This window comes from Choloepus didactylus, chromosome 10 (assembly GCF_015220235.1).
Source record: "Choloepus didactylus isolate mChoDid1 chromosome 10, mChoDid1.pri, whole genome shotgun sequence".
NCBI classification, from domain to species: Eukaryota; Metazoa; Chordata; class Mammalia; order Pilosa; family Megalonychidae; genus Choloepus; species Choloepus didactylus.
The window spans coordinates 87,614,991-87,628,731 of record NC_051316.1 but is presented as its reverse complement, the minus strand read 5'-3'; the positions used below and the strand labels follow the sequence as shown (position 1 = coordinate 87,628,731).

General features: G+C 49.5%; 1 protein-coding gene across 1 annotated transcript in view; it reads left to right on the top strand.

The window, feature by feature from the left end:
* SHB (SH2 domain containing adaptor protein B) overlaps positions 1-1,480 on the top strand; it is a 126,526-nt gene extending 125,046 nt beyond the window's left edge. Inside the window, 1 exon segment of the mRNA XM_037851260.1 lies at positions 638-1,480. Coding sequence (XP_037707188.1) covers positions 638-821 — 184 coding nt within the window. The 3' untranslated portion in view covers positions 822-1,480.
* The last annotated feature ends 12,261 nt before the right edge of the window (positions 1,481-13,741 follow it).

Below are 13,741 nucleotides of genomic sequence, written 5' to 3'. Positions count from 1 at the left end.
CCAGGGAGGTTGGGAAATGTAGTCCCTGGGTAGGTAGCCCCTTTCTAGTGACAGTTCCATATTGTGGAAGGTTTTGGGAAGACAGCTTGCCATCTCTGCCACTCTGTTTCCTCATCTGTAATGTTTAGGTAATGGCTCCTGTCCTCCCCACTTGTAAGGGTGTTGTGCCTCACAACATCTTTGCACCTGCCAGGCAAGGCTTAAGCAGGTGTCTCCACCAGTAATAGGAAGAGGGGTCGAGGTTTGTTGTTGATGTTTGTTTCCTGAGGAAGCCCCCAGAAGCTAAGTGGTTGGTGCTGGTTCCTGACCTGATGCTGGATTTTGTGGAGCCCTTGGGCACAGCTGCATTTCAGCAGATCCTGGAATGGAGAGGGGTAACTGGCAGCAGTTTCAGGCCCAAGGGACCCTCTGTCTGGTAGCTGCAGCCATGGAATTCTTGCACATTACCAGGGATTTGCCCTCTGCCTACTGAGGGAGGATAGTCCTCCAGGGGGGATGCATATGACACAGCCTTGCTCAAAGCAAAATTGTGAGGCTCTCAGAAAGTGCCTCCACCCCATACCCTGGTCCCAGCAGCATGGCAGCCCTGGCCTCTGCCATCCTGCAGATCTTAATAACCTCTGTGTTTTGTTCACAGGAGCAACCAGGGTTTTATGCACATGAAACTGGCCAAAACCAAAGACAAATACATACTGGGTCAGAACAGCCCCCCGTTTGACAGCGTCCCGGAAGTCATCCACTACTACACCACCAGAAAGCTGCCCATCAAAGGGGCCGAGCACTTGTCCCTCCTCTACCCCGTGGCTGTGCGGACCCTGTGAGCAGGCCGGCCCCACCTGCTGTGAGCCAGCTCGAGACTTGGAGGAGCCAGAAGCCCAACCGACCATCTCCGGCCCCTGCAGCTGGCTGTGTTCAGTTTGTGTCATGTGTATGGTACTAGCATACCACTGCATGTCTCTAGAATGCTGTTGCCACTTATGGGGGTTGAAGGAGGCCTGGATAAAGACAGACAGCCAACACGCCACCCAGCCCCCACTCCCACCCCCTCCTTGAGTTTCTGTGAATTAAAATATTTGCAAATCCAAAGAGATGCCTTCCAGGATGAACAAAGGCAGAGCAGCTCCGAGGGGCGGGAGCTCCCTGGGTTGTGTCTCTTTGTTCTCCAGCTGTCACGAAGCACACCTGTGTGTGGGGCAGAGTTTCCCACTGGGGCCTCACTGGTGCTTTGAGAGCCAGGAGCCCAGCACAGGGTCAGAAGAGGCCCCAGGGGTCCTGCTTTCCCTCTTGGGGATGGGGGAGTGTCTGTGTAAGTGTGAGCACAGAAGTGAGAGGACACGGTCACACACAGACGTGAATAAACCCATAATCTACTTTTAGTCACTCAGTGTAATCAGTAGATCTCCAAGGAATCATTGTGCGATCCAAAAAAAGGATTCAATTATTTATGAATAGGGTGTGTAAATAAAAGTCATTTAATATATATTCTTATCCCTTTTTTTCTTATGTACAACAGAGGGTCCCTGCGCGGGAGCATTACTGACCTACCAATTTCATTCCCAGAGGAGGGTATGTCTTCTCTGGCAGGTGTGGTTTGCCAGGCCAGGAGGGGTGGGACACTGTGCCCCAGCCCAGGCCCTCAGCAGGTTCCGGGCACCAGAGCGAGCTGCTCTGGGAACAGGGCTGAGGCAGGGGTTGGCGCAGGACTGGAGGAGCACCATTTGGCCGTGAGGTTTTCTTTGCTGTCGGTGAGGCAGCCTGCAGGAAGGTGCAAGCAGGCACTGTGCTCAGACCCCAGCAGTAGACACAAATGGTGACCCACCAACCAGGCTTGCCCACCTGCCATCAGTAAGTCTGTAACCACTCCCCAGGCGCACAGCACCTGGCAGTGAAGGCCTTCCTGCCTATGATCTGGTCATTGCCACCCCAGGAGACAATATATCATGCGGGAAAAGGGGGCTCAGAGAGGGAAAGTGATTTTCCCTCGGTCACACAGCTCATAGCGGAACAGGTTCTTGAGCTCACACTGACAGGCTCCACAGCCCATGCTCTTTTTACTCTGCACCTGGAGGAAAGCAGAATCCTGGCCTCTCGGTGACAGGGTTCCCTCTGGGCTGTCCACATTGTCTCTGTGCAGATAAACACATGCATACTGCCTCAGCCTCGTCCCTGTTCTCAGCAGGAGCAGGGGCTCTTCCCGCACATTCAGGGCAGACCTAAAAAGGCTGGGAAGTGGCCTGTTTCTCAGTTCCCCTTCCTTTCTCATACACCCGGCCATACTATGGTTAAATGCAGTTGAAGAAACAGAATGATCACACCCAGCAGCATGAAAGGTACGGCTTCCATCTGCTGAATGATGTGTGAGGAGTCCAGCTCTGAGGTTTCCGGAGCCTTCAGGATGCACGTGTCAACCTGCCTGTCCAGCTGGTCTGAACAGGCTGGAAGTTTGGTGAATGTTGTCCCCGGTGCACATGGGAAGAGCACCTGGGACTGAGCTGGACATCAGCAACAGATCTGGACCATCTGCCGGGGCCTGAGAGATCATGGAAGCTCGCTTCAGATGCGAGACGGAAGCCCAGAGGAGGAAAAGGACTTGCCAAAGTCACCTGTCAGCTTGGGGCAGGGCGGGGCGGGGCTAAAAAGGCACACCCCTTGAGGTAGCTGCCGTGGATCGCCCCAGTTTCTGGCCAGAGCCATCAATGGCGTGTCTTTGGTGACCAGTCTTTAATGCCAGCTCAGACTCCCAGGTCCTTGTTTAGGGGTCCAGGAGGCCCCCAGCCCTTCCTGCCTGGGAGGCAGACACGTCGCCCCCAGCTGACCTGTCCACCCTGTTGGCTGTAACCTGTGTCTAGTCCTTGAAGAAACCAATCCTGACCCTTTCCCTGTTGTGCATTTTCCAAAACAGCCTTCAAGGCAATGCTTTCCTTTTTGGCAAATGTGAAAATTAGTGAGGAGCTGGCACTTTGTCCAGACAGAGGCGCCAAGAGAGGCTGGCCAGAGGGCCAGGGTTGGGGTGAGAGCCCATAACCCCCTTCAACGACAAGCCAGTTCAGATTCAGCCACGGGATCCTTCTCTGCAGACAATTTTCCAGAGCACGTTTCTCAGGAAAGAGAAACCTGTGGTCTGAGTAGAGGCTGGGCTGCTTGGCCCTCTTTGCCTTTGCCCCTTCATCTTCCTGAAGTTTCCCTGGGAGACCCAGGGACCCTCCAGCTCCCCTTAGGGGTTGGGGTCTGCAGAGGAGCCAGCTTACAGGATGGGAACTGCTGAAAGGAATTCTTTTCCTTAATTTTATGAACCTCTCCCTCTTCTTCCTCTAATTGTGACCGTTTCCTCTGTCAGTGTGTATTCGTGTTTTCTTGGACATGTAACAATTGAAAGAGCTTTTCCCTTTCAGGAACACACACATTCAGGCTACTGGTGTTAGTTCGGTTTTTGTTTTGGCTTTCTCTTTTTTTCATCTGCTGCCAATTAACAGGGGGAACAAAATTGAGCTGGGTTTCTTTGAGGAAAGGAAAAAGCTCACTGCCACACAATACCTCGCCCTCAGCATTTTGCTGTAGAACACAACCTCCAGCCACTAACGGGCCTCGTTGCCCAGAGCCAACTGAACTGCTTTTTTTTCTTTCTTTCTCTTCCTCGCTGGCTTCATTATTGACCATAATGCACCGACCACTTGAGCAGCTCCGTCCTTGGGCGCAGAATTGTCGAGGGCCTCGCTGGCAGCCCCCCAAAGCAAGATGGCATCCTCTGAGAGAAAAGAGTCTTTGTGAGGTGGAAGGGGCACAGAGGCATCTGGCAAATGCTCACCTGCTTTCCTGGAGAAAGACTAGGCTCACGGAGCAACCTTTGTCCAGGAAAGTTGTGGCAAAGGCCCCAAGTCTTCAGGAAGGCTGGGCTGTGTGTCTCCCCCACCCCGCCCCGGGGCAGCTATGGACCAGTCCCCACAGTGGCCAGACCATGAGCAGGAGGGGGTCCCAGCCTAGTTTCCGGCCAGGGCCTCCACATCCACAGCAGAAGCCCTCGGCAGGTGCTTGGCTTCCACCGCAGGTGCAGGTAGAGCCCCTTCTTTACGCTTTGAACACCAAGGTCTGGCTGCTCTCCTAGACACTCCTGGGGAGGTGGCTGATGCCACTTGGCTGAGGACCCAGGAGAGACAAGCAGCCAGGCCTACAGTCTGCTGCCACAGACCCAGGACATGGCTGGACCCGGCCGTGGATGCCCGGGAAGGGTGCTGCCTGAATCAGTCGTCAGCCAGCACACGCTTCCGGAATCAGTCACCAGCAAAGACCAAAAGGGTAAAGGTTGTGCAGAGGGACCCAGCACAGTCCACGGCCTGAGGTGTGGGAGCACCTTCCAGAACTCCACAGAGGCCCACTCTCAGGCCTTCTCTGGCACCGGGTGGGAACGCTCCACCCCTCCTTCCCCTTCCTCCTCAAGGCTGTATCACTGCAGCTTAGTACCAGCGACCTGCTGCTTCAAAGGCTTTACAGTAAAGTTAAAATTCTGTGATACACTGTATAAAGATGTATGTCTAATGTGAAGCTTTTACTATACAAGTGTCTTGTTTAAACTCACCTCCTCGAGCATGCATGTTTTATTTCTTTAAAATGCAACCTTGTGCCCTAGGAATCTAATTTGATTGCCTTCTGTTTATAAAGGCTGAGATTCTGACATCATCCCCCAAAGGTGGATTGCTACAGGAAAAAAGGAACCTTCCTGCTTCCTAATTACAAGGAAGATAGAGCCCTAATGAGCTCGTTAAAGGGAAACAAAATTAATTTGTTCAGCAAACATTCGCTGGTCTTCCAGCCTGGTGGATACAGAGGTGAGGAGGACCTAGCCCCTGCCTCAAGAAGTTTCCAGTCTGTGGGGAAAAGCAAATGCACAATTATGGTATGGTAGAAGCCGGTCCAGGATGCTGTGGGAGCCCAGACGTGGGGGAACTGAATCTGCTTGCAGCAGTCTGGGAAAGTTGGGCATTGGAGTATGAGTAGGAGTTCATCTGGGAGTCAGAGATGAACATTCCGGGCAGCGGTAACAACTGGTTGGTAAGATCATCAGGGAGAGTCAAACAGGCCTGGCGTGGCTTAGTCTGCCATGGTAGGTGGCAAGGCTGCTGGATCTCCTTGGAGGCAAAAGTGCAGGGCAGGGGGAAGGGCTGTTTGTCTCCTCAAGCCAGCATGTAATTTTGGGTCCCTCTGGAAAATTTGGGGAATGCTGTGCTCCAGGTTTTTGGAGGAGTGAGTCCCTGAGAGAGGGGAGTGCAGCCTGACTCCCAGCATGGGATCTCCCAGTGTTTGCCTGACACCATCGTCATCAGACTGACTGGGTGGCCTGAGGGCTGAGGGCAGAGGCTGAGGGAGGGTTAGGGAGGGTCTGCAGGGCATGCTGGTCCCTCACACACAGATGAAAGTCTGAGAGGCGCAGGTCCCCAGCACGTCCAGAAGTCTGCCCTGGAGTGGACCAAGTGTCCAGCCCCCAGCCCTGTCCATGCAGACGCTCACCAGGAGGCAGACGCAGGAGCAGAGCTGAAAGCAGACCCTGCCTGTGCTCTGGAGGGACTCTCCTGCCTCGCCTGTCCTTCTGTCCCCAGCAGCCCCCTGCCGCCAGTACTCAGGCTTCCATGCTCGTCTCCTCCTTCCCCTCCCTCAATCCACACTTGGACTCCCAGGTCCCTAGGAACGCCCCACGGGGCGTGCCCGGGCAGCAGCTGCTCTGCCCATGCCCACTGAACGTCTGTCTGTGTTCTGGGGAGGGCTGGGCCCTGGCACGTGGTTCTGGGCTCAACCAGGACCCCAGGGCTGAGGGTCACACCAGTGCTTGGCGGTCAGGAATGTCCTGAAGGAGAAGGAGAAAGGGTCTCTCGCCGTGAACGCTACTGTTTTATGCTCTGGCAGATTTTTATTTCCATTTAAGTTCAGTGTGATGGACACTGAGCATCAGACAGAGACTGGGGCGAGTGGTAACCAGAAAGGGGAAGCTGAGCATGGGAAACATCTTCCTTAACCAGAGACTACAGGAAATGGCAAGCAGCCAGACGCCTGCCCTGCTTCATCTCTTCACAGAGATTCAGCAGGGTGGGCCAGGAATGGAGGGGACTGGGCCTAACTAAAGGCCACACAGAAAGTCCATCTCCACAAGCTTTGGGGTGCTTGAAGGTGGCCATCTCAGAGGGTCCCCAGGCCTTTGCCGGCACAGCTGGAGAATTTCTTCTCGGATGGTATATGAACCAATTCTTTTTTGCCAACTTCCCTCTAAGCAGCAGTGTCCCAGGCCTGCAGTGACCGTGTCAGCTCTGGCTTTGGGGGGACAGTTTAACCAGCTGGACTAGGCAGCCAGAAGTCAACAGTTTGACGCTGGCTCCCCTGTGTGGCTCCTTTTGGCATTGCAGCAAATCCCAGGGAGAGGGAAACAGCCTCCAAGTTACCTGGCTGAGTTACAGAAAGAGAAACTGAGGCCTGGAGAAGGAAGAGGCGGACAACAGAGGCGTGGATAATGGGTGCTCTGGCAGAGGTACGAACACAGAGGAAGGGACAGAGGAACATCTGAACCGGGCCTCATGTGCAGGAAGTAGCGGCATCCCAGGCAGAGAAACCAGCATAAATGAGCCAGGAGGCCCCCTGACTCCCAGTCCAGTGCTCTCTCAACTGCAGGCCACTCTTAGGCTCATTAACTCATGAAGACTGAGAAGGAAGGTCAGGCTGAATTAGAACAGCTTAATACAGAACAATTTTATGCACTTTTTTAAAAAAAAGTTACCTTCTGATCATAAAATTAATATGTTCTTACTGAACCAAATTTGTTCAATAGGAAAATATAAAGAAGAAAATAAAAATTACCCTAAATTCAGAGAAAATCACTGCTAACATTCTGAGGCATTTCCTCAGGCATCTTTTCTATGGATATATACAATTTTTTAAAACAAAATTGGGCTGTGTTTGTATAGCTCTATACCCTCCATTTTCCACTTCACTAACATAGTATTGTGCTTTTTCTTCACGTGATTAAATCTTTTCCTTTACATTCTTAAATATAGACCTTTATTTTCAGTAGCTACATGGTATTCTACCTCAATTTAACTTATTCAATATTTTGTGTAAGTAGCACTTCCAGAAATATCTTTACATAGAAATCTCTAAGGAGAAATTCATCCAAGTGGCATCACTGGGTCAAAGCCTAGGTGCATCTTAAGGCATTGTATCCTCCAAAGAGACAACAGGTTATCTCCCACCATTGTGGCTGGGGCTGCCCCTAAAGAAAAGCTGCTTGGCTTCATTTGAAGACTTGCAGCAATCTTGTCTTGGCCTAAAACTTGAAGTATAAGATAAGCAGTTTCCTTTCATCAAAGACAGCTTGAGTTCAGGCTGTGGGGTCGGAACAGGAGGCTGCCTAGGCTCTGCTTGTAGAGGGCCATTTGTCCCGGGACTGGGGAGCTTCCCAGAACACAGGACTCAGTGCGAAAACCAGGACAGTCCCAGGCAAACGGGCACAGATGGTCCCCCTCGCTGCCACTCCCCACGTGACCTTACCAGGCAGCTCCATCTCACAGCCTCACTCCATCTGCTTCCAGCTGTGTGACCTGGGCAAGCTGCAAACCTCTCCAAGCCTCCTTTTCCAACCCTGTAAAATGGCTACCTCACAGGGTCATTGCAAAGAGTATGCACGGTATTTGATTAACACTGGCAACCTTCCGATGAGGGCAAGAAGGTGAGTTTTCCTGGGAAAGGCAGAGGCCGTTGTGGCCACAGAATTTCAAAGGAAAGAGAAGCAGAAGGTAAGGTATGGGGTTCCAGGAAGGCTTCCTTTAGGAGGTGGGAATGGAGTCCATTTTACAAATAAAAGATGTTCTAGCTCTTCTGAATCTACTGAAGAAAGGATCAGAGCCCAAGATCCTTTTTCCCTCTGGATAGAAGCCTTGAGTGGCATTCAAGGCTTCTCTCCAACCCTCTCCCTCAGCATCTTCTAACATCCTGTCTTTGTTATTTAAATTAATGCTAAGGGCTATAGTTATTTTTAAAATAGTCAGCATTTGTTTTGATTGTTATTTAAATTACCACCTTTATTGTTTAGTTCAATATTTAACCTATTTGTTGTCTTTGTTTAAATATTAAACCTATGCATTGTCTTTATACTTAAATCTTAAATATAATTAAATATTAAAAATGTTCATTATGTATCATCTGTCTTCACTCACTAGACTGTAACTAGTATGTAGGCTCCGTATGAGCAGGGATCTAGGAGAGTTCCTGGCACACTATAGGAGCCCAGTGTTTAAGTGATGTTGACGATGATGAAAACCCATTTATGGAAGGTTTGCTCTGTGTGCCTTTGACCTTGTGCATGCATTGGTCTCCCACAGCAAGAGCCCAGCTGAGAAACCGAGGCTTAGAAAGGCTGTGACCGCTAGGAAAAGCAGAAGCTGGATTTAGCAGTTGGGGCCTAGAAGTTGCAGGTTTACAGAACAATCATGCATAAAATACAGGATTCCCATACACCACCTGTTCCAGTTTGCTAATGCTGCTGTTGTGCAAAATACCAGAAATGGATTGACTTTTATAAAGGGATTTATTAAGTTACAAATTTGCAGTTCTAAGGCCATAAAAGTGTCCAAACTGAGGCATCAACAAGAGGATACCTTTACTGAAAAACAGCTGATGGTGTCCAGAACACCTCTGTCAGCTGGGAAGTTATGTGGCTGATGTCCACTGGTCCTTTGCTCCCGGGTTGTGTTTCAAAATGGCTTTCTCCAAAATGTCTCTGGGCTTCTGTCTTTGCTCCCCTCTCTCAGCTCCTGCACATCCTTCGTTCTTTCTCCTAGGGCATTTCTCACTAAGCATCTGGGGGTCCTCTCTTAGCTTCTCTGGGGCAAACTCTGGGCTTCATCTCGTAGCTTACCATCTCCAAACGTCCTTCTGTCTGCATCTCCAAGCATCTCCAAGGGTCAGCAAGCATCTAGGTCTGTGTCAGCTCTTAGCTGCTCTCTTAAATACTCCAGTGAACTAATCAAGACCCACCCTGAGTGGGCGGGGCCACACCTTCATGGAAATAATCTAATCAAAAGTATCACCCACAGTTGGGTGAGTCACATCTCCATAGAAACAATCAAAAGTTTCTACCCTAATGAAAAGACTAATAAATCTGCCCCCACAAGATTGCATTAAAGAATATGGCTTTTGGGGGGACATAATACATCCAAACCTGTACCCCACCCCACCACCAACACCCCAGAATTCGTTTCATACCTGTAAGATGGTCACAGCCCAGGGGAAAGCAGGGTCTGGATAAACCACATGTTCCCTTCTTCCCAGAAGCAAGAGAGAGGGGTGACATTTAGAGTTTCTGGTGACCACACTCCTCTGTTCCATTGCCCCCTCCACACCAGCCCCTGAAGGAAGATGGGACCCGCAGGGTCTGCCATGCTGGGGGCCTCCTCGGGGTCTCAGAACATAGGCACCGGGAAGGGCCTCATTCTGTAGATTGGGAAATTGAGGCTCCAAGAGGGGCAGGGCCACGCCCCGGGTACATAACCGGGAAGTGGGGGACCTGGATTCAAGCCCAAGCATCTGACCCAGCAATATGCTACATCTAGTTCATGTTTCCCACTTGCCTGATCATAAGGTCACCACGGGTTCATGTAAAAATACTAATTGCTAGTCCCTTCCTTTTGGAGATTTTGATGTTAGGTCTTGGATGGAGCCTAGGAATCTGTATTTTTAACAAGCTCCCCAGAGGTGTCTTAACATCAGAGTTTGTGAGACACTCCTGTAACAGAGAAACGAAGAATTAACAAATGATTATGATTACTGAATCATTATATGGATGTGTCTTTTTTCCTTGTAGCATATTGTAGAATGGCCAAACGTTAATACCTGAAATTGCTGAAACTAGTCTCAGCTCTGTTTATACTTTTGTAATGGTCATTCTAGCCAGTTCTCAGCCCTGTTTTTACTTGCTATTGTAATGGTAATAGCTCCATCTCCCATTGTTTGAATCCGTAAAAACCCTGAACTCCTTAGACTAGGAGAGACAGATTTTGCAGCCAATATGCCTGTTTCACGCTTAGCAACAAACTCTTTCACTTTGAAACCCTGGCGTTGGTGCCGTAGACCGGCTGGTATGCACACGGGGCAGAGAACCCCACTTGTGTTTGGTACCAAGAGCACACAAGCGATGAGGACATCGGAGGAAATAACTATCACATAACTGCTTGGAAAACCCACAGAGTATTGTGCAAATGTTTGTTGTTTTACTGAATCAGCCCTTAGTAGATAAAAATGTGCTTGTATTTCACAAGTACATGTAACTTGGATACCAAGTAAGGTGTCCCACGATCCCACCCAGAGTTCTGCAAATTTCCTGAGCCCTGAGAGCTGCCAGGGGTCACAAGCTCTGCCCTTAGGTGTGCCCAGGAGACAGGCAGAGGTGGGGACAAGTCGAGGTCAGGGAGAACGTGAGCAGCCTGGTGTCGCTCTCCATCACACGTCCCTTCCCATCCCATGCTGTCTCTGGAGCCCACCTTGTTTAAATTCCGGTCATCCTTTGTGGGCACCTCTTCCAGGCAGTCTTCCTTCATTGCAGTTGGTTACATTTGCCTCTTCTGGGAACCTCATCTCTTGTTTTGTGTCTGTCTCAAGCCCTGACAGTTTCCCCTGAGCACTCATTTCCTCTGGGCCTCAAGTTCCTCCCTGCACACATTCCTGAGCTCTGCAGGCTGCAGTGTTTCAAACTATTATGGGTCAGGATATCAATCAGACTGTTATTTCCCAAAATTACTTGAGAAGAATCACCTGGGGCGCCTATTAAATATATACTGGTGACCCCTAGAAATTCTGACTGAGCAGTAGGTGTGAGTGGGTACTGGGATCTATTTTTTAACCAACTTTTAGGATCCAGAATCAAGGTCAATGCATTTCAAACGGTGATGTGCATACACAAATCACCTGCTGATCCTGCTCAATTCAAGTCCTGAGGCAGTCGGTCTGGGGCAGGCCAGGAGGCTGCATTTCTGAGGATCCCAGGGACCATGTGCTGCTCGGCCAAGTTCAGGTGATTCTTATCTTCAGGCACTCTTGGGAAGGAGGGACTTCCTGCCCTTGTTTCTCTCCTCAGTTCACCTGGGGAGCTCTTAAGCCATACTAAGATCCAGGCCCCACTGCAGGCCAATTAAATCAGAATCTCGGAGGATAGGCCCAGGCCTCCGTGTTTTTGTTTTTTAAGCTTTCCAGATGCTTCTAATGTGAAACAGGGTTGAGAATCACTGATTTGGTGGGCCCCCACCAGCATTAAAATATATCAATTAATACATGAGTTAGAATAGACAGTCTCACGGGCTTGTGGGGTAAAACCTTTGTCTTGGTTATATGTGCTGTATATACAGATGCATGTGAGTTGCTGAGTTGATGCAGGTTTAAAAATGAGTGAAGGAGAAAGGGACCATGTCCTGGAGTTCACAGACCAGCCAGATTGAACTCAGTTAAAGAACACCTTGAAGGGAGCAGGTGGGCGGGGACTGACACACGGACAGGCTGTGCAGGGTGAGGCCAGGAGGACAGGGGTCAGAAGAGAAGCCTCTGTTAGGTGACCAATGAAGGATGAACAGGACTTTGTCATGCAAGCAGGGACTTCTAGGCACAGAGGACAAAATGTACGCAGTTTGGGAGTGTGTAAAAAGAACAGGGCAAGTTCAGGAAAGGGCACTGGCAGTGTGGTTGGAGCCTAGGGGAATGAAGGGGAGCGGCCGAGATAGGCCCAGAAAACAGCAAGGGCCTGGAAAAAGAGAGCTGAAGAGAAAGTAAAGTCACTGCCCCTTGTTAGGGACGACCTTGAGTGACCTTATCTGGGCAGAGCTACTCACAGTAGATGAGACTCCACCAACTGTTTGCATAAAGCTGTTTTTGTGGCCATAGGGGCCCATGGAGGCGCAGGGCACTAGACGACTTTCTAGAAAGCATTTTTGGTGTGAGCGAAGTACACTTAAGCCCAAATCCATTAGCAGCATTTCCATGTTCCTTTTCCCAGGAACCTAGATCCTCCCTTTTAACAGCTCTGTTCCCACCAGCACTTCATTCCAGCAAACAGCTCCTGTAAGCCTCCTTTGTGCCAAGCACTGCCTTGGAGAGCCAGGAACGAGTCAGACAGCCCTGTCCTCGTGAGATGGCAATGGGAAACACCCTCGTGAGTGACTATAACATAAGGCTTATGTCAGAGGGCCCCGGGCTTTGTGGCGAGGGAAGGCAAAGCAAGTGCAATAAATTTTGCTTGAGGTTATCAGGGAAGGGTTTTCAGAGGAGGTGGTGATAGGGCCTCGAAGGGCTAACATCTTTTACTAGTGAAGAGTCAATGGTGAAAGGGGGAAACAGGCCAAATACTGAAACTGCCCGTTAGAGACGCCGTGAACAGAGTTGGAGATGAAATCAGAGAGGCAGGTAGAGGGGCCAGAGCACAGACAGCCCTGTGTGCCAAGCCACGGAGTTTGGATTTATTGGGGAGGCAAGAGGGACACATTGGAGGGTTTTAAGCAGAGGAGTGACATGATCAGAGCTGGGTTAAAGGATGTTCTCTGAGAGCTGATACAGAGGCTGGATGTATAGAGAATAGTTTAGGAGTCTGAATAATGAAATAAAAGAATGAATGGATGAGGACAGAGAAATGAAAGGCTGACTTTATGATGGATCCTGAATCAAGAAAGAGGATTTTGATCTCCAATATGCTCATTAAAACCCAATTTAGGGCCTGGGGGTTTCTGACAAGGAACCAAGAGCTGCTGTTGGCCTGGGATTTTCCTACTTTTTCATATCTGTTTTACCCCAAATGTGTGTTTAATTTCAATCTTTTCCTCCTTTTCAGGTTTTACCACAGAAGAATAACTGCTCCAATCTATTCTGAAATGAATTATTTATGCTTATGAACATGCTCCATGCCTGTCTGCTTTATTTATTTTTTGAATAATACATTGAGTAGGAATAAACACAAGACAGGGCAAGCATAAATTTTAGGTAAATACCCTTTCCCCCATTATTGCCTGATTATTAATCTTTCTAAACCACTGTGGGTCCTTGTCATTATCCTATGGAACCCACAATCTATCCCTTGGGCACTAATTAGATATCAGGTACCCTTGTTTGAGAGTCAAGAGTCTATCAGACCCCACCCGTGATCTTTCCAATCTTACCTCCTTGCTACTAGGACTTTCTCCACTGGTCAAATTCCACTCATTCATCTTCCAATGCCCAGTTTAAACGGTTCCTTCTCTATGAAGCCACCCCTGATTCTCTCAAGGGGTGAGGTCCCTTACTCTTCTGAATTTCCAGTGGTCTTTTTTAACACCCTTCACATGACATGAACTTGGCATACAATAGGGAACCTCAGTAGTGCTGAAATTGGGTGGGTGGTCTCCAACATCCTAAGAAGCAGTTAAACACACCAGCTGAAGCAGGGCTAGGCAAAACTACATGCTTTGGAGTTAGTATCTACAAACTGCTTTTGGGAGAAGTAGGCAAGAAAGTCACTAACCTAGAGGTGATCCCTGGAATCCCCCCACTAACCTTCACTCCATTGGGTGAAGTTACTGGACTAACCCTAATTGTTCTTTGCCAGGCAGACCTTTCATGTTTCCTTTGTTAAAATAAAAACTTGAGCACATTTTGGGTAGATTTCCCAGTTTTATTGAATCAATTCACAAACTGGGGAGACAACAATCACCAAGAGGTAGAGAGGAGTTCCACTGAACAGAGAGCAACAAAT